The sequence below is a fragment of the Zootoca vivipara genome, chromosome 10, assembly GCF_963506605.1.
Source record: "Zootoca vivipara chromosome 10, rZooViv1.1, whole genome shotgun sequence".
NCBI classification, from domain to species: Eukaryota; Metazoa; Chordata; class Lepidosauria; order Squamata; family Lacertidae; genus Zootoca; species Zootoca vivipara.
The window spans coordinates 68,361,604-68,381,024 of record NC_083285.1 but is presented as its reverse complement, the minus strand read 5'-3'; the positions used below and the strand labels follow the sequence as shown (position 1 = coordinate 68,381,024).

The 19,421-nt window shown below is 50.2% G+C and overlaps 1 protein-coding gene across 1 annotated transcript in view; it reads left to right on the top strand.

The window, feature by feature from the left end:
- The first annotated feature begins 8,355 nt into the window (after positions 1-8,355).
- The window catches only part of SMO (smoothened, frizzled class receptor), a 29,273-nt gene continuing 18,207 nt past the window's right edge, over positions 8,356-19,421 (top strand). Inside the window, exons 1-4 of the mRNA XM_060279761.1 lie at positions 8,356-8,650; positions 15,988-16,193; positions 18,096-18,305; positions 18,882-19,054. Coding sequence (XP_060135744.1) covers positions 8,356-8,650; positions 15,988-16,193; positions 18,096-18,305; positions 18,882-19,054 — 884 coding nt within the window. The remainder of the gene's footprint in view (positions 8,651-15,987; positions 16,194-18,095; positions 18,306-18,881; positions 19,055-19,421) is intronic.

Below are 19,421 nucleotides of genomic sequence, written 5' to 3'. Positions count from 1 at the left end.
ATCCAAGATGGCTTCCCACAGGAAGTGACCTCATGCCGTAAACCGCGTAAAACCTACCTCACCGTTGCCATGTTGTCTGTAGTATCCTCTTCAGCACCAAGGTTGGCCTGAGGGGGGGCACAGGTTTAGCATCTCCATCGCCCCACGGCTGCTCTGTCCCTCGTGGGTCAAGGAAGGGGCAACGTCTGACGCCGGGAGCCTCGCCCACTTGGTTGAGGCTCCCGGCACAATGTCGAAATTGGCACGGGCGGTTTTCAAAATGGTGGCGGGGCCTTCATAGGCAGAAAATTAGAGGGTGGAGGATTGGGGAATGGTTCCTCACCCTGGGAGGGGCCTTGGGGATTTATTTATTTTATTTAACAACATTCAACACCGCTGGACTGTTTGAGAAACAACAGCCTCTAAGCGGTTTACAAAACTACAAAGTAAAAACATTATCATTGCCATATATATAAGCGGTTTACAAAACTACAAAATAAAACATTACCATTGCCATATTTTATATATATATATATATATATATATATATATATATATATATATATATATATATAATAGCTGCCAAGTTTTTCCTTTTCTCGCGAGGAAGCCTATTCAGCATAAGGGAAAATCCCTGTAAAAAAGGGATAACTTGGCAGCTATGATATATATATATGTTCAAAAGATTGAGCCGGAACCTTTTAAACCATTATTTCGGCAAACCTGGGTACATCCTTTAGCTGTGTATACTTGTTTCTAAATTCTGTTGTTTTTTTAGTTTTTTTTATCTGCATTACTAATAAATCATTTTTCTGATTTATTTACACTGCTTAGACTTTTTTTTTATTAAGTGGCTTATGAAAATGGCTTTTAATAAATACCGTAAATGTGGAGCCCATTTGTCTCCCCCCCTCCGTCTGTACTATCGTCCCTTTTAAATGTGTTATTGGTTTGCTTCTGTTCTTATTTTCATCATGTATTTTTTTCTTTTCTTTTTTAATTGTAATTTTATGTCACGAACTGCCCAGGCACTGCCTACAGGTTTAGGGCGATGTACAAAATTTAATAAATAAAATAAATTTGAGGGAGGGGCACTTGGAAAAGGACTGAGAACCCCCCCCCCCGAGGGTGCTTTTAAGGCAATCTCCCTTGTTCTGAGGCCTCCCCACCCCCATCCCACCCCCCAAAAAAAATGTAGAAGAGGGGAAAAAAAGATTAGGGAAGAGGGTGGGCCAGGAATGTCAGGAGAAGAGATTGTCACATGGAAAAGGGGAACAAGCTTGTTTCCTGCTGCTCCAGGGGGCAGGACCCTCACCCAATGAATTCAAGTTACAAGGAAGGAGATTTCTTTTTTTTTTTTTAAAGAGCAATTTCTTAAAATGTCCAAATAAACACATTAAACACATTAAACAAAACAAAACATGCAAAAACAAACACAACACACACAATTTTTCTCTTTTTAACAACTATTCCCCTATCTCAAATTCCCAATGCTCTGCCGAGCTTTGACTTCCCTCCCTCCCCTCCTTTGGTTTTCTTTTCAACTCCTATCTCGCCGTTCCTTTACTCCTTATTTAAAATCATTTCGTAGGATTTATTTCAGTCTTGCAAGTGTCTTTAAACTTCTACAATTCCTCTCCATATAGACCACAAATTTACTCCAGTCTTTTTGGAACCTTGACTCTCCCTGGTTTCGGATCCTGCTAGTCAGTCTTGCGGATTCCGCATAGTCCATCATTTTTGTCTGCCACTCTTCGATCGTCGGTAACTCCTGGGTTTTCCATTTTTGGGCTAACAAAGTCCTAGCCGCGGTTGTCGCATGCAAAAATAGTACTTGATCTCCTTTTACAATCTCCTGTCCTATAAGTCCCAATAAAAAGGCCTCCGGTTTTTGGGGGAAAGTATATACAAGGAAGGAGATTTCAACTAAACCTTCGGAAGAACTTTCTGATGGTAAGAGCCATTCAAAGTGAAAGGGTCTCCCTCTGCAGATTCTGGATTCTCTCCTTCCTTGGGAGGTTTTTAAGCAGAAGTCGGATGACCACCTGCCAGGGCTTATTTTGCTGTGACTGAATGTATATTGAATGTTTTTGATTTCAGCCATGGCTGGGACCTGTTCTCCAAGCCCAATGCCTGTACTAGTGTGTATCTTTGACACTCTGGGTGCCTTTATTTGTTTTGTTTTGTTTGTTTCCCAAGAAGATCTGGCGGCGTGTGGAGTGGTCTTCTGTGCTTCGTATTTCCTGCAGTGTGAATTTCCAAAACTGGCAACGTGCGAGGCACCCGTGGGAATTTGGGGGGAAGCAAAGATGCCACAGATCATTCTACCAGCCGCGAGAATGTTCATCTCACTGACCTCACTGAGTTGGGCAGCAAATGGCCAATGGGAATAATAATAATAATAATTAATAATAATAATAATTTAGTTCTTCAGATTAATCCCTCATTTCCCTTGCACCTTCCTCCCTTCCTTCTGTTTCCACTCTTTGTGTTAATTATTAGATAGGGAGCTTCACAAAGTGGGGTTTTTTTGGTTGCTGTCATTGTATGTTTCATGATGAAATGCTGTGCGCATTGATGGCAGTAGTATATAAACTGCCTTCTTATAAACCCAGCTAGATGGGTGGGGTATAAATAATAATTTATTATTATTATTATTATTATTATTATTATTATTATTATTATACCACCCATTAGTTGTGAGCCTTTTTGTTACACTCTTCCTGGGCTCTCTGTTGTTGTTTGGTCGTTTGGTCGTGTCCGACTCTTTGTGACTCTCAAGACATTGCAAAACTCGACCGGAGCTTAGCCTCCTTCCTCTCTGTTATGTGGACCTTGGGGCTGGATGGGTCAATTATTTTTCAAAACAGAGGACACCGTTGCTGTTGAATTTTACATGTTCTGTTCAATGTGGCCTTGCGTGTCTGTGGGAATAAACATACACCGCGTGTGACCCTGTTGGCTTTTGGCTTTCCTTTCATCCAGCCTTCCTCAACCTGGCGCCCTCCAGAGGTTCTGCGCTACAGTTCCCATCAGCTACAGTTCCCCAGCATCTGCAGGGTTCGAGGGTAAAGAAGGCCGCTTGAATCCAATGTATGCAAGGTTGAGGGAGGGGCTTTTGAGCCCAAAGGCTGTGTTCCCTAGAGGGCGGGCTTCTGGGGACAGCCGGTGGGTGGGGCCTAAGGGAAGACTGGCTTACTGACCGAACCTAAAGTGTGCTCATCAATGGCTCCTCCTCATCCTGGAGAGTAGTGACTAGTGGGGTGCCACAGGGTTCTGTCTTGGGCCCAGTCTTATTCAACATCTTTATCAATGACTTGGATGATGGGCTTGAGGGCATCCTGAGCAAGTTTGCAGACGACACCAAATTGGGAGGGGTGGCTAATACCCCAGAGGACAGGATCACACTTCAAAATGACCTTAACAGATTAGACAACTGGGCCAAAGCAAACAAGATGAATTTTAACAAGGAGAAATGTAAGGTACTACACTTGGGCAAAAAAAAATGAAAGGCACAAATACAGGATGGGTGACACCTGGCTTGAGAGCAGTACATGTGAAAAGGATCTAGGAGTCTTGGTAGACCACAAACTTGACATGAGTCAGCAGTGTGATGCAGCAGCTAAAAAAGCCAATGCAATTATGGGCTGCATCAATAGGGGTATAGCATCTAGATATAGGGAAGTAATAGTACCACTGTATTCCGCTCTGGTCAGACCTCACCTGGAGTACTGTGTCCAGTTCTGGGCACCACAGTTCAAGTAGGATACTGACAAGCTGGAACGTGTCCAGAAGAGGGCAACCAAAATGGTCAAAGGCCTGGAAACGATGCCTTATGAGGAACGGCTTAGGGAGCTGGGTATGTTTAGCCTGGAGAAGAGAAGGTTAAGGGGTGATATGATAGCCATGTTCAAATATATTAAAGGATGTCATATAGAGGAGGGTGAAAGGTTGTTTTCTGCTGCTCCAGAGAAGCGGACACGGAGCAATGGATTCAAACTACAAGAAAGAAGATTCCACCTAAACATTAGGAAGAACTTCCTGACAGTAAGAGCTGTTCGGCAGTGGAATTTGCTACCAAGGAGTGTGGTGGAGTCTCCTTCTTTGGAGGTCTTTAAGCAGAGGCTTGACAGCCGTATGTCAAGAATGCTTTGATGGTGTTTCCTGCTTGGCAGGGGGTTGGACTGGATGGCCCTTGTGGTCTCTTCCAACTCTAGGATTCTAAGACTGGGCAGGACAAGGCATGGCGCTGGACACTTGACTACATTCCTGCCAGACCAAATAAAAATATCCCAGAGGCAGCAATGCTTCTGATTCTCAGTTGCTGGAAACCACAGGAGGGGGAGAGTTGCTCTTGTGCTCAAATCTTGCTTTCAGGCTTCCCACGGGCACCTGCTTGGCCGCTGTGAGAACAGGATGCTGGACTAGATGGGCCACTGCCCTGATCCAGCAGGCTGTTATTAGGCTAAGTTTTAATTCCCGGTGCCAGGGAGAGAGAGAGAGATGCCTGGCTGCTCCTTGGTCCTTCTGTGCATGGAAAGATGGCTGAGCAGCTGCACTCAGGCAGGCAGGGGAGGGGAGGAGGGAGGCCTCCACGCAGGGGGACCACCCACTCACAGGCTCCCTTCCCTGGCCGCCCCAGAGCCCCCCTCCGCCTCCCAGCAAACAGAGCGCCGGTGGAGGAGCAAAGCCACCCTCGTCCCGCTTCGCAGGCCAAGAAGAGCAGCAGCGTCAGAGAGCAGAGAGGCACAGAGGGAGCCTGTTCGGCCTGGCCTGCGATGGAGCCTGGACTTGGCTGGGAAGCCTGGAAGGCTGTTGGTTCAGATTCTAGCCAGACCTGTTGCACTAAGGTGCCGAGACGAGATGCATCCAGGGGGCCCATCGATGGCGGATTCTCTCTGCCCTGCCCGGAGAGGCAGAGAGTGGTGTTTTTGCAGCTCGTCTCCAAACTTGGTTTTGCAAGGCAATGTGCCAATTGAGCCTCCCCACCATAACACCTGGTGGTCCTCAGTGTTGCAGGATTCATCCCTCCTCTCCCTCTCTCCTGCATGCTTTGCCTACTTTTAGGGAGAGCTTCCTCTGAAGCACTTCAAAACGTTTAGGGAAAAAACTTGCTGGAAACCACTGCGAAACAATTTTAAAACCGTTAAACGTACAGAAACAGGTAAAACGCTTGCAAAAAAACAATTTCAATCCCAATAGCGAGAACAGCTGGGATATTAACAAATCTCAACTTGGAAATTGGCTTGCTGGAGATCTGGAGAATGGTGGTCCCAGAGTGTGAAAAGTGGGTTAAGACAGGAGCCTCGGTGTGAAAGGTGGGTGATTTCTCTTTCAGAAATCTCACTTGGGGTGGGGGTGGGGGGAGATAGCCCATCCTAAAAGCCAGCCTGCATTTCTACCTCTGGGCCTTTTCTGACATGACAGCAGACACTGGGAGGAGACTCACGGCACAAAGTGACCTCTGGGCATCTCAAGAGTACAAGAAACGGGGCCTTTTCTTTGTTTTGCCGTTTAAGAAGTGGGGGTTGCTGTTGCTTTTTAACTGGTCCAAAAGCCAGAAAGCGGGCAAGGCAGATCTGTGACCCTAGGGCTCAGGACTCCTCCCAGAACACCCCTTCAGGGCAGCCCCCCCTTCCAAACCTGGAATCTCCCCGACTGCCGGAAGCACAGGAGACCCCCAACCCTTCCCTGGAAGGGCCACCCACCTTGACCTCCCTTCTGAAAACACTGCTTCCAAGGCTTTGCCTCCTTTTAATTCCCGGTGCTGGCGAGAGAAAGAGGCGGCCGTTCACTCCTTGGTCCTCTGTGCATGGAAAGATGGCTGAGCAGCTGCACTCAGGCAGGCAGGGAAGGGGAGGAGGGAGGCCTCCACGCAGGGGGACCACCCACTCACAGCCTCCCTGCCCTGGCAGCCCCAGAGCCCCCCTCCGCCTCCCAGCAAACAGAGCGCCGGTGGAGAAGGAGCAGAGCCACCCACGTCCCGCTTCGCAGGCCAAGAAGAGCAGCAGCGTCAGAGAGGCACAGAAGGAGCCTGTTCGGCCGAGAGGCCGTGGCCTGGCCTGCGATGGAGCCTAGACTTGGACTGGGAAGCCTGGAAGGCTGTTGGTTCGGATTCTAGCCAGACCTGTTACACTAAGGTGCCGAGACAAGATGCAACCAGGGGGGCCATCGATGGCGGATTCTCTCTGCACTGCCCGGAGAGGCAGAGAGAGGTGTTTTCGTGGCTCGTCGTCTCCGAAACTGGCTTTGCAAAGCAATGTGCAAACTGCACCTTCCCCACTAGAACACTTGCGGTCCTCAGGATTGCAGGATTAATTTCTCCCTCTTTCTTCATTCCCCCCCCCCAACGCACACCAGCCTTTTTTTGAGGGTGAGCTTCCTCTGAAGCACCTCAAAGTGATTCCGCAACACTGTATAGGAACATATATAGGAAGCCACTGCATTTATTAAAAAAACATTGTGAAAACCGTTAAACATACATACACAGGTAAAACGCTCGCAAAGACCATTTCAAACCCAGTAGAGGTAGCAGATCACTAAGATCATGGCCACTGGACCCATCACCTCCTGGCAAATAGAAGGGGAAGAAATGGAGGCAGTGAGAGATTTTACTTTCTTGGGCTCCTTGATCACTGCAGATGGTGACAGCAGTCACGAAATTGAAAGACGCCTGCTTCTTGGGAGAAAAGCAATGACAAACCTAGACAGCATCTTAAAAAGCAGAGACATCACCTTGCCGACAAAGGTCCGTATAGTTAAAGCTATGGTTTTCCCAGTAGTGATGTATGGAAGTGAGAGCTGGACCATAAAGAAGGCTGATCGCCAAAGAATTGATGCTTTTGAATTGTGGTGCTGGAGGAGACTCTTGAGAGTCCCTTGGACTGCAAGAAGGTCAAACCTATCCATTCTGAAGGAAATCAGCCCTGAGTGCTCACTGGAAGGACAGATCCTAAAGTTGAGGCTCCAATACTTTGGCCACCTCATGAGAAGACTCCCTGGAAAAGACCCTGATGTTGGGAAAGATGGAGGGCACTAGGAGAAGGGGACGACAGAGGACGAGATGGTTGGACAGTGTTCTCAAAGCTATGAACATGAGTTTGACCAAACTGCGGGAGGCAGTGCAAGACAGGAGTGCCTAGCGTGCTCTGGTCCATGGGGTCACAAAGAGTCGGACACGACTAAACGACTAAACAACAACAAAATAGGTATCTTAAGCCATTTGCCCACTGCCACCCAACCAGTCCATGCAGAACGTAGGCACCCTATATATAGAAAGGAGCAAACCAGGGATATTTGAGGGAGCATGCAAGCAGGCGGGGCCCATGCCTTACACCATAGGAGCCCACACAACACAAAACACTGTTGCTGTATGTAAGTTTTACTTTATTTGTTTTGTATCTTATATTTTGGAATTGAACATCCAGTTTTTTTCCTTAATTTTTTTGGGTGGCCCCAAGAGAGTGGGGCCCTAAACTATGGTTTGTTTACCTTCTACGTAAATCCGGCACTGGCTGTAGTCCAAATCTTCTAGAAGGCACCCGGTTGGCACAGGCTGCCTCGGATAACCCAGCCTGCTCCTTAGAATCTGCGCTGCCCTCCCCCCAGATCCGTCGCTTGGTCACGCTAGAAAGTGACCGACGGACACGTAACTTTTTTTCTTCTCCCAGGGCGCGTCAGTAGGAGGCGGAAAGTTTTCGGTTTTCCTGTGTTTTTGGGTTGGGGGAGCGAGGCAACATCTCTCCACCTACGGGGCTCCCTGTTCTTTTTTCTCTGGGCTCCCCAAGTTTTTTTTGGGGGGGGGCGTGGGTGGAGAGATGTGGGTGAGTGGGTGGTTCTGATCTTTCTCTCTCTCTCCCTCTCCTCGTTCTTCGCTCGCTCGCTTTCTCTCGGCGTTTCCTTTCCCCGCTGCGCTTCCATCGCGGAGGCAGAAGGGGGAGGCGGCGAGGCCGGGCTCCTCTCTCCCTTTTGGGCTCCCTCCCCCGGCCCCGCATTCTTGAGAAAGGAGCAAGAGCAACAAAGAAGGCCGGGAAGGAGGAGCAGGAGGAGCGGGGCGGCCGCGGGAGGAACTGCCGCAGCAGGAGGCGGCCCAAACTTTGCAGCCGCTTTTCTTCTGCTTGGGAACTTTTTGCAAAAGTCCGCGCCAAGTTCTTTCTCCCGTCGGGGCTGCGCGGCCCTCTCCTTCCTGACTTTTTTTGGGGGGGGGGGCGGCTCTCCGGATCATGGCCTCCGGCGGGGCCCAGGCCGGAGAGACGCCGCTGCCCGGCCCGCGACTCCCGGGACGAGGCGCCGCCGCGCGCGGAGAATCCGGTGCGCCCTAGGCGCACGGCCGGGGCGACCCGAGGAGGACGAGGCGCAGGCGGCGTGGGCGCTCCGATGGCCCGCTTCGGGCTGGGCCGGTGGCTGCTGTGGGGGCTGCTGGGCGTGGGGCTGGGCGCCCTGGACGGCGGGGCGGCGGCGGCGGCCTCGAGGCTCAACGGCAGCGCGGCGGCGGTGGCGGCGGCGCCGTCGGGCCGGGGCGAGGAGCGGTGCAAGCGCGCGGCGCCGTGCGAGCCGCTCCAGCAGAGCGTGTGCCTGGGCTCGCCGCTGCCCTACGCCGCCACCTCCACCCTCCTGGCCGGGGACTCCAGCTCGCAGGAGGAGGCGCACGACAAGCTGCTCCTGTGGTCCGGTAAGAGGGCTGCTGGACGGGGGTGGCGACTGGCGAGGCGGCTTGGCCCCGCGACCGCGGGTGTGCCATGCAGCGTGCAGGGCCCTGGCGCCGAAATGGGCGGGTGTCTGGCCCTTCCATGGGGGGTTTTGATGCATGCTCGGGCCCCCAGGCCCCCAGGGAGTTGGCACCTACCCATGATGCCGGGGTGTAGGGTTGCCACCTCGGTTCTGGCAAAATACAGGACGGGGCCGTTGGGGGACGGTCCTCCCCGCAAATCTTGTGCTATAGTGACTTCAGAGCAATCTGTTGCGATCTCTTGCAGCCTCCCAGGATGGCCCTTCTGGGATTGGCTACACCAGGCATCCCCAAACTGCGGCCCTCCAGATGTTTTGGCCTACAACTCCCATGATCCCTAGCTAACAGGACCAGTGGTTGGGGAAGATGGGAATTGTAGTCCCAAACATCTGGAGGGCTGAAGTTTGGGGTGCCTGGGCTACACCAGGTGTCAGCAAACTTTTTCAGCAGGGGGCCGGTCCACTGTCCCTCAGACCTTGTGGGGGGCCGGACTATATTTTGGGGAAAAAATAAATGAACGAATTCCTATGCCCCACAAATAACCCAGAGATGCATTTTAAAGGAAAGGACACATTCTACTCATGTAAAAACATGCTGATTCCCGGACCGTCCGCGGGCCGGATTTAGAAGGCGATTGTGCTGCATCCGGCCCCCGGGCCTTAGTTTGGGGACCCCTGGGCTACACATTCACGTGCGCATAAACATGAATTGGTACAACCGTCTCTGCTTGGCTATCCAGAGCTGGAAGACATGGAAGAATTCCCACACCTCCTTTCAAGCACATGCATTTGGAGAGGGTCCCTAACTTGGCAGAGAGAGAGAGGGAGGTGGAGGGCACCTGAAATAAAGGGCAAAACTGTGTCAGGACGTAGCAGTGGACATAGAAATATGGGACAATCCTGTCATATACAGGACAGGTGCCAACCCCAGGCCCAAGAAAGAGCACTGGGAAGGGGGAGGCGTGGAAGGAGAGGCAGAGTCTGGGGAGCCATTACCCACGCAAGGCCTGATTGGAGATGGAGGCAAAAAGATCTCACTTCCCAGGCAGCAAGAGGGCCTCTGAGCATGTGCAGAGCGCACGCCCCAAGGTCCCATGCATAGTAGGGTCTGCAAGGAGTGATTCAGGCCTGTGCAGGGCTTGGTAGGGCACACATATTGCTCTCTGGGAGGGCCTGACCTCCCTCCCCAGCACAGCAGGCTGGAGACCCGCCAGGGGTGACGGGCGGACAGGTAACAACGGCATCAAGGTAATGGGCATATATCACAAGGTTGGAAATAATCTGCAGGCAGCAATCTCAGGCCTATGAAACAATGTGCAGGTTTCCTACACAGTTGTGCTCTCTGTGTAGGATATATCTTGGCCTTCCCCACTGCGGACTATGGCTTCCATCAGGTTGACCACACTGGCTTGGGCTGATGGGAGCTGGAGTCCAAAACATCTTCAGGGTAAAAGCTTTGTTGACTTGCTTGTTTGTTGCCTTTATGTTGTTTAGTCGTTTAGTCGTGTCTGACTCTTCGTGACCCCATGGACCAGAGCACGCCAGGCACTCCTGTCTTCTACTGCCTCCCGCAGTTTGGTCAAACTCATGTTCGTAGCTTCGAGAACACTGTCCAACCATCTCGTCCTCTGTCGTCCCCTTCTCCTAGTGCCCTCCATCTTTCCCAACACCAGGGTCTTTTCCAGGGAGTCTTCTCTTCTCATGAGGTGGCCAAAGTATTGGAGCCTCAGCTTCAGGATCTGTCCTTCCAGTGAGCACTCAGGGCTGATTTCCTTCAGAATGGAGAGGTTTGATCTTATTGCAGTCCATGGGACTCTCAAGAGTCTCCTCCAGCACCATAATTCAAAAGCATCAATTCTGTTTGTTGCCTTTATATCCCACTGTTTTCTCCAAGGAAAACATCGTTTTCCTCCTTTAATCCCCAGAACACTCCTTTGAAGTAGGCTCAGCTGAGAGGTGGTGGGTGACTGGGCCCCAAAGTCACACTCTGTGAGCTTCGTGGCCGAGTGGCGGGATTTGAACCCTGGTCTCCCAGGTCCTAGTCCGACACTCTAACCACTACACCGCTTGGAGGGGGCGGAGCTGGCCTATGGGAGAATTTATTCCTGCAATTCCCCAGTTGCCTGGTGCTGTGCCTTAAGCATTTTTTGCTCACATTTTAATGTCTGTACTGTACTGTGTGGAATGAATGGGAGTCTAAAGTACGCAGAGGGCGCCAGGTTGGGAAAGGTGGTGCCTCTTAAAATGGCACGGCAAAGCTGCTTTGGGGCAGGCCTCGCTGAAAAATGCAGTAGTTTGCGATATGCACAGCTGGCTAGCATTCTGGTTGCCTCACCTCAAAAACCCACCCCCTTTATTTAAAGGTACAGTAAAGGGTAAAGGGACCCCTGACCGTTAGGTCCAGTCGCAGACGACTCTGGGGTTGTGGCGCTCATCTTGCTTTACTAGCTAAGGGAGTACAGCTTCCGGGTCATGTGGCCAGCATGACAAAGCCGCTTCTGACGAACCAGAGCAGCGCATGGAAACGGCGTTTACCTTCCTGCTTGGAGTGGTACCTATTTATCTACTTGCACTTTGACGTGCTTTCGAACTGCTAGGTTGGCAGGAGCTGGGACCGAGCAACGGGAGCTCACCCCGTCATAGGGATTCGAACCACCAACATTCTGATCGGCAAGCCCTAGGCTCTGTGGTTTAACCCACAGCGCCACCCGCTTTATTTGCGTTCAATATAATATAGGCTTCGCAGACATGCATTGCACCAAACCTGGAAGGGACACAAGAACGCCACAAAAAGTTGTAGGTGGGGGGTAAACAAAAACATATAAGATTCCCTGAATCCTTAGACTTCCCTGCACCCCTCCATGGTTTCGGTTGTCAAACTTTTTCTACTGCACCTTATAATTTCTCCATTTATCTTAAAAATCCATTTTTCGCTTAGTTTTTTTTATACATTACAAGTGTTGCATAGTCCTGCCAAAGCTTTTAGTTGTTTACAGTGTTCTCTTAAACAACTTATAGTATATCTCCCCCCCCCAAAAAAAATCCTCGTTAAAGTTTCTTCTTGGTTTCTTATTTTCCCGGTCATTTCCGCCATTTCGGCGTCATCCACCCTCTTTATCAACCATTCGTCTCTGGTTGGGGACTTTTATATTCTTTTCATCTCTGGGCCACTAGCACCCGGGGTAGTGCTATCGAATGGTGCTTCAAATATATGGGATTCCGCTTAAATCCATGGTTCCTTGGAACAAAACCCCTGTGTAAATTGGTGTGTGTGTGTGTGTGATTCGCCTGCAGGGTTGGGAAAGGTTCGGAAAAGGGCACCCAAAATGAACCAGGGGGTGGAGAGACACCCCAATGGGGACAGCGTTTGGGACTTTTTAGTTCAGAGGAAAGGCGAGTAAGAGGAGACATGATAAACAATGATAAAATTGCTAGTTACAGGTCGGTAGCCGTGTTGGTCTGCCGTAGTCGAAACAAAATAAAAAAATTCCTTCCAGTAGCACCTTAGAGACCAACTAAGTTTGCCATTGGTATGAGCTTTCGTGTGCATGCTGAAGACGTGTGCATGCACATGAAAGCTCATACCAGTGACAAACTTGGTTGGTCTCTAAGGTGCTGCTGGGAGGAATTTCTTTTATAAAGTTACTGTACAGCAGGGAGAAAATGGGCCGAGAAAAGGTTCTCAGCCTCTCTCCTAACACTAGAACCTGTGGATGTGCTGTAAAGCTAAACATTGGAAGATTCACGATGCATAAAAGAAAGTCCTTCTTTGCATTGCACATAGTCAAAACTATGGAACTCGGGAGCCATTGGTGGCCACCAGCTTGGATGGCTTTGAAAGAACATTAGATGCATACATGGAGGAGAGGGCTATCGATGAGCACTGACCATAATGGCTGTGTTCTGTCTCCATGGCCAGAGGCAGCCGTGAAGTGAAGAAAGCACATACCAGTCGTCCGTAGTCCAAACATCATGACGAGAATCAGATTAAAGTCGGAGCTTAAACGCCAGGGACTGTACAACTCTGCAGGTTTTTCCTCAGTCTTCTTCGGTCCAGACTATGTCTGCTTATTGTCCAAATCTAATCATTTTATCAAACAGATATTTCCAACCATGTGAGTGGCTTCGGAGAGTGCCCGCCGTGTCGTGCTCTGGGACCCAGTGTCCTGCCTCTTGCGCGATGCAAGCGGGCAATCTCGGACCGTCTGCGGGTCTATGAGACAGTCCTCCCCCACCCTGGGGAGCCTGCCAGGGCTAATTACCCCCATATCAGCCCTGAATTACTGGCACGGCTGGGATCCGATCGTATGGGAGTCAGCCATTCCCCACCGCCGGAAACAGGAAGTGAGGCAGCATTGCTTCTAGATGCCAGTTGCTGGAAACCCCAGGAGAGGAGAGTTGCTCTTGTGCTCGGATCCTGCTTGCAGGTTTCCTACAGACCTCTGGTCGGCCACTGTGAGAACAGGATGCTGGACTAGATGGGCCCTTGGCCTGACCCAGCAGGCTCTTCTTTACATTCTTATGAGTTGGCGTCCAAAATACAGTGGACCCGCTGGATACAAATTAAATTTGTTCCGGGGGTCTGTGCGCGTCCCAGAACCGCCCCCCCCCCCATATCCAAAGGTGTCGCTTCCACACGCACGTGGCAGAACCTGGAAAACCCGGAAAAATACTTCTGGGTTTGCCGCTTTTGCAACCCGAAGTTTACGTTACTCGTGAGAAGCGGACACGGAGCAATGGATTCAAGCTACAAGAGAAGCGGTGGAGTCTCCTTCTTTGGAGGTCTCTAAGCAGAGGCTTGACAGGCATATGTCAAGAATGCTTTGATGGTGTTTCCTGCTTGGCAGGGGGTTGGACTGGATGGCCCTTGTGGTCTCTTCCAACTCTATGATTCTATGAATGGGCAGCTGAATTCCAGTGTGGAATAATGTCAAACTGCTGCTTCCCATACCTTAGAAATGATGCTTTTGTTAATGCAGCCTAAAAGCACACACAATCTCTAGTTCCTTTTTTGCGTGCCAAGCCTGGTTCCTTCCATCCTATACCTGTGAATTAAAAAAAAGTTCTGACTACATGCAGAACTAGGCTTTTGTCTCTCTCCAGTTTCAAGATTTCTGTTTCCCAGACATACTTGCAGGCCCTCCCCCTCCCTTCCAAAATATACCAGTTCCCCCTCCAAGGATTCAAAGTCCCAGACACAACTTGTGGATGTTGTCATGTCTTCACAGACTCACCTCCTGGCACAGACAGAGCAGCTGTGTTCAGTTTCTGCCCTTAGACACCTCGAGATGAGATGTTTTGAACATTCCTGCTTCAAAATAGGCATGGCGGCCTTGAAATGATGGTTTGAGTGTCAACGGTTGTATTTCTGGAACAGAACAGGGAACGTCCAGAGTCACCCCAAATGACTTTTGCAAGAGCATGTATTGCAAAAGTTTCAATAAACTTTTAAAGCTGTTTCCTCTTAAATGGAGCATCTCTGCAAATGGGTTGTGTTTTCCTGTTTGTTTTCTGCTTCCATTGATCTTTTTCTCAAGAGGCAGAAAAAACATCCGGCCAGGGTCGGGGCACAAAACACGCAGATAATTTCCTGTTGATACCATACAGATAAATCATAGAATCATAGAGTTGGAAGAGACCACAAGGGCCATCCAGTCCAACCCCCTGCTGAGCAGGAAACACCATCAAAGCATTCCTGACAGATGGCTGTCAAGCCTCTGCTTAAAGACCTCCAAAGAAGGAGACTCCACCACACTCCTTGGTAGCAAATTCCACTGCCGAACAGCTCTTACTGTCAGGAAGTTCTTCCTAATGTTTAGTTGGAATCTTCTTTCTTGTAGTTTGAATCCATTGCTCCGTGTCTGCTTCTCTGGAGCAGCAGAAAACAACCTTTCTCCCTCCTCTATACGACATCCTTTTATATATTTGAACATGGCTATCATATCACCCCTTAACCTTCTCTTCTCCAGGCTAAACATACCCAGCTCCCTAAGCCGTTCCTCATAAGGCATCGTTTCCAGGCCTTTGACCATTTTGGTTGCCCTCTTCTGGACACGTTCCAGCTTGTCAGTATCCTTCTTGAACTGTGGTGCCCAGAAGAATCTTCTGTCTCTGTCTCTGCAAGTACCTTAGCAGCTGTTATTCTGGTCATGCCCCCTATGTTTGAAAACTTCTTCCAAGTGTTTGAAAACTTCCAGTGAAGGAAAGATGACCACCTTCCAAGGTCATCCATTCCACTGCCAAACACCACTTACCACCAGAAACTTCTTCCTGTTGCTTAGTCCACATCTCCTTTCTTGTAACTTCAAGGCACTGGTCCTACGCTCTGAAGCAGGAGAAAACAAACTTGTTCCATCTTCCAAGGGACAGCCCTTCAGATATTGGAAGATGCCTCTTGCATCTCCTCTCGGTCTCCTCTTTTCCAGGCTAAACGTATCCAGGTCCTTCAACCGTTCCTCATCAGGCTTGGTTTCCAGATCCTTGATCATCTTGGCCACCCTCCTCTACACACCTTCCAGCTTGTCGATATCCTTCTGGGACCGAGGTGCTTCTTAAGTTACACTCTTGCCCAAGGGCTCATAGCCAAAGCTACCTTGGATCTTGGACATCGGAGGACGTGCAACTTTTCTGTGTTCAAATGCTCACGGGGTTTGAGTAGCCGGTCAGCAAGCTTGCCAACTCTTGTTTCTTTTATAACTTTAAAAGCACGTGCGTTTTATAAAAGCAGGTTCCAGGCCGCCATGGACTCTGGAGAAAGAAGCTTTTATATATTTGTTAAGGGGGTTGTTGTTGTTTAGTCGTTTAGTCGTGTCCGACTCTTTGTGACCCCATGGACCATAGCACGCCAGGCACTCCTGTCTTCCACTGCCTCCCACAGTTTGGTCAAACTCATGTTCGTAGCTTCGAGAACATTGTCCAACCATCTCGTCCTCTGTCGTCCCCTTCTCCTTGTGCCCTCCATCTTTCCCAACATCAGGGTCTTTTCCAGGGAGTCTTCTCTTCTCATGAGGTGGCCAAAGTATTGGAGCCTCAGCTTCAGGATCTCTCCTTCCAGTGAGCACTCAGGGCTGATTTCCTTCAGAATGGATAGGTTTGATCTTCTAGCAGTCCATGGGACTCTCAAGAGTCTCCTCCAGCACCATAATTCAAAAGCATCAATACTTCGGCGATCAGCCTTCTTTATGGTCCAGCTCTCACTTCCATACATCACTACTGGGAAGGAATTGCCAATAAGAGATGGCGAGGGATCATTAATTGCTGTCTCTCTTTTTTTATTTCAAGGTTTACGAAATGCCCCCCGCTGCTGGGACGTGATCCAGCCCCTCCTCTGCGCCGTGTACATGCCCAAGTGTGAGGATGGCCAAGTTGAGCTGCCCAGCCAGACCCTCTGCCAAGCCACCCGGGGACCTTGCACCATCGTGGAACGAGAGCGGGGGTGGCCTGACTTCCTCAAGTGCACCACGGACCGCTTCCCTGAAGGCTGTCCGGTACGAGAGCAGGGGGCAGTGGGGGCGGGCACCGGGACATCCTGCAGGGGGAGCTGCAGTCGTGGGGGGGCGGGGAGAGAGATCAGCTGAGATGGAAAGCCCCTTGTCTGCAGTAGGAGGGGAGTCGGGAAGCTCTGCCCATTCATTTCTCCCGGGGAGGTCAACGGAAAATGTGCTCCAAAACATCTGAGATGCTCCAGGTCAGCGTTATGCTACTGGCAATGGTAACCGCATGGAGTTTTCTGGGCCGCCACAGTTTAAAAACCTTTGCCGTAGAGGACAGCTAATCCTATTTCCATTTCCACTGTGTGTGTCTCTCCTTTCCTTGGCATGGAATTGTTTTAAGAGCAAGCAAAGTAGCTGAAATGATGGATTTAGTGTTGGAAGGGGAACAACATTCCGTTGTGGCGACCATAGCCCAGATCTGAGGTGCAGCAGCTAAAAAAGCCAATGCAATTCTGGGCTGCATCAAGAGGAGTATAGGATCTAGATCAAGGGAAGTAATAGTACCACTGTATTCTGCTCTGGTCAGACCTCACCTGGAGTACTGTGTCCAGGTCTGGGCACCACAGTTCAAGACGGATACTGACAAGCTGGAACGTGTCCAGAAGAGGGCAACTAAAATGGTCAAAGGCAGGCACCCCCAAACTGCGGCCCTCCAGATGTTTTGGCCTACAACTCCCATGATCCCTAGCTAGCAGGACCAATGGTCAGGGATGATGGGAATTGTAGTCCAAAACATCTGGAGGGCCGAAGTTTGGGGATGCCTGGTCAAAGGCCTGGAAAGGATGCCTTATGAGGAACGGCTTAGGGAGCTGGGTGTGTTTGGCCTGGAGAAGAGAAGGTTAAGGGGTGATATGATAGCCATGTTCTAATATATGAGAGGATGTCATATGGAGGAAGGAGAAGGATTGTTTTCTGCTGCTCCAGAGAAGCGGACACGGAGCAATGGATTCAAACTTCAAGAAAGAAGATTCCACCTAAACATTAGAAAGAACTTCTTGACAGAGCTGTTCGGCAGTGGAATTTGCTACCAAGGAGTGTGGTGGAGTCTCCTTCTTTGGAGGTCTTTAAGCAGAGGCTTGACAGCCGTATGTCAAGAATGCTTTGATGGTGTTTCCTGCTTGGCAGGGGGTTGGACTGGATGGCCCTTGTGGTCTCTTCCAACTCTAGGATTCTAAGACTGGGCAGGACAAGGCATGGCGCTGGACACTTGACTACATTCCTGCCAGACCAAATAAAAATATCCCAGAGGCAGCAATGCTTCTGATTCTCAGTTGCTGGAAACCACAGGAGGAGGAGAGTTGCTCTTGTGGGGGTTGGACTGGATGGCCCTTGTGGTCTCTTCCAACTCTATGATTCTATGATTCCCATCTTCTCTGTTTATATATCACCATTCACGGCCAATTCCTAACTGGGAACATCAGTTTCCAGCATCTGGAATGTACCTTAATGTTCTTTGGTAGGCAGTTGTGGTGCTGCCTTTTTCGTAGCGTCAGAAGCACTTCTTCACACGTAGTTAAATTGTGAAACTCCCTGTAGGTAAACTCTGGAACGGCCACTGACTCGCAACTACTGTATATTCCTGCGTATAAGACAATAGGAAAATCTTCTCTAAAGTCAGGGGTCGTCCTATACGGAATATATGGTACTCTAAAAGAGAATTGGACAAATTCATGGAGCCATGATGGCTCGGCTCTGCCTCCACAATCAGAGGCAGCAATGCTTCCGAGCACCCGTTGCTGGAAGGTCCAGGAGGGGAGAGGGGTCTCCTGTTCGAATCCTGCTTGTGAGTTTCCCAGGGTTGGCCTCTGCGAGAACAGGATTCTGGACCAGATGGGCCATTGGCCTGACTCCTCGTTTTCTCCTTCCTTCCTTCCCCCTCCGCCCTGATTCTCACAGAATGAGGTCCAGAACATCAAATTCAACAGCTCAGGGCAGTGTGAGGCCCCCCTGGTCCGGACAGACAACCCCAAGAGTTGGTACGAGGACGTCGAAGGCTGCGGCATCCAGTGCCAGAACCCGCTTTTCACCGAGAAGGAGCACCGTGAAATGCATGTCTACATCGCCTCCTTCAGCTCCGTCACCATTTTCTGCACCTTCTTCACTTTGGTGAGCAGAATTAGACTACTGCGATGCACTGTCCCTAGGGCTGCCCTTGGAGACGGTACAGACACTGCGGCTACCGGTAGGGCGGAACACAGCCGCAGTAATATCGACCGGACTTCCGCCATGTAGCAGCAATTATTGCGAGATCTGCACTGGCTCCCTATAAGTTACCGAGCCCCTCGTGTTTGCCCTCGGAGCTGGACCTCAGTGTCTGGGCTGAACGATGGGGGTGGAGGTGCTCCTTCCGGTAAACAGGGCAGCTTAGGGCAGGCATAGGCAAACTCTGCCCTCCAGGTGTTTTGGGACTACAATTCCCATCATCCCTGACCACTGGTCCTGTTAGCTAGGGATGATGGGAGTTGTAGTCCCAAAACATCTGGCGGGCAGAGTTTGCTTGAAAGCCTGACTTAGGACTTTCAAGGTCAGCGCCGACACTTTGAATTGTGCTCGGAAACATACTGGGAGTCCATGTTTGGGAACCTTAAATCAATTCTGCATTGGTTGGGCGAGCCCGTCCCCAGCAGGGAACAGATGTGTGCAGGCAAATTGATCAGGATTTAACTCCCTGCTCTTCCACAGGCCACATTCCTCGCTGACTGGAAGAACTCGAACCGGTACCCGGCGGTCATCCTCTTCTACGTCAACGCCTGCTTCTTCATGGGGAGCATCGGCTGGCTGGCGCAGTTCATGGACGGCGCCCGCAGCGAGATCGTGTGCCGTGCCGACGGGACCATGCGGTTGGGGGAGCCCACGTAAGCGCCAGTTTGTATTTCTTAAGTACAGAAAGTATTGATCTGGTGTGTAAGATATCTTTCCTGTTCCAATTCAAGAGGGCTCTGGAAGCTTCTCATGCCGCCTATGAAAATAAGTCCAGAAGGAGCCTGGGTTTCACGTTCTCTATCTCTTTTCCGTCTGGTGTGGTGTTCTGTATATAGTATGCTTAGTGTTAAGGTTTAGTCTTATCTGAAGAAGTGTGCATGCACACGAAAGCTCATACCAAAATATAAACTTAGTTGGTCTTTAAGGTGCTACTGAAGGAATTTTTTTAAAGTGCAAGTAGATAAATAGGTACGGCTACAGCGGGAAGGTAAACGGCGTTTCCATGTGCTGCTCTGGTTT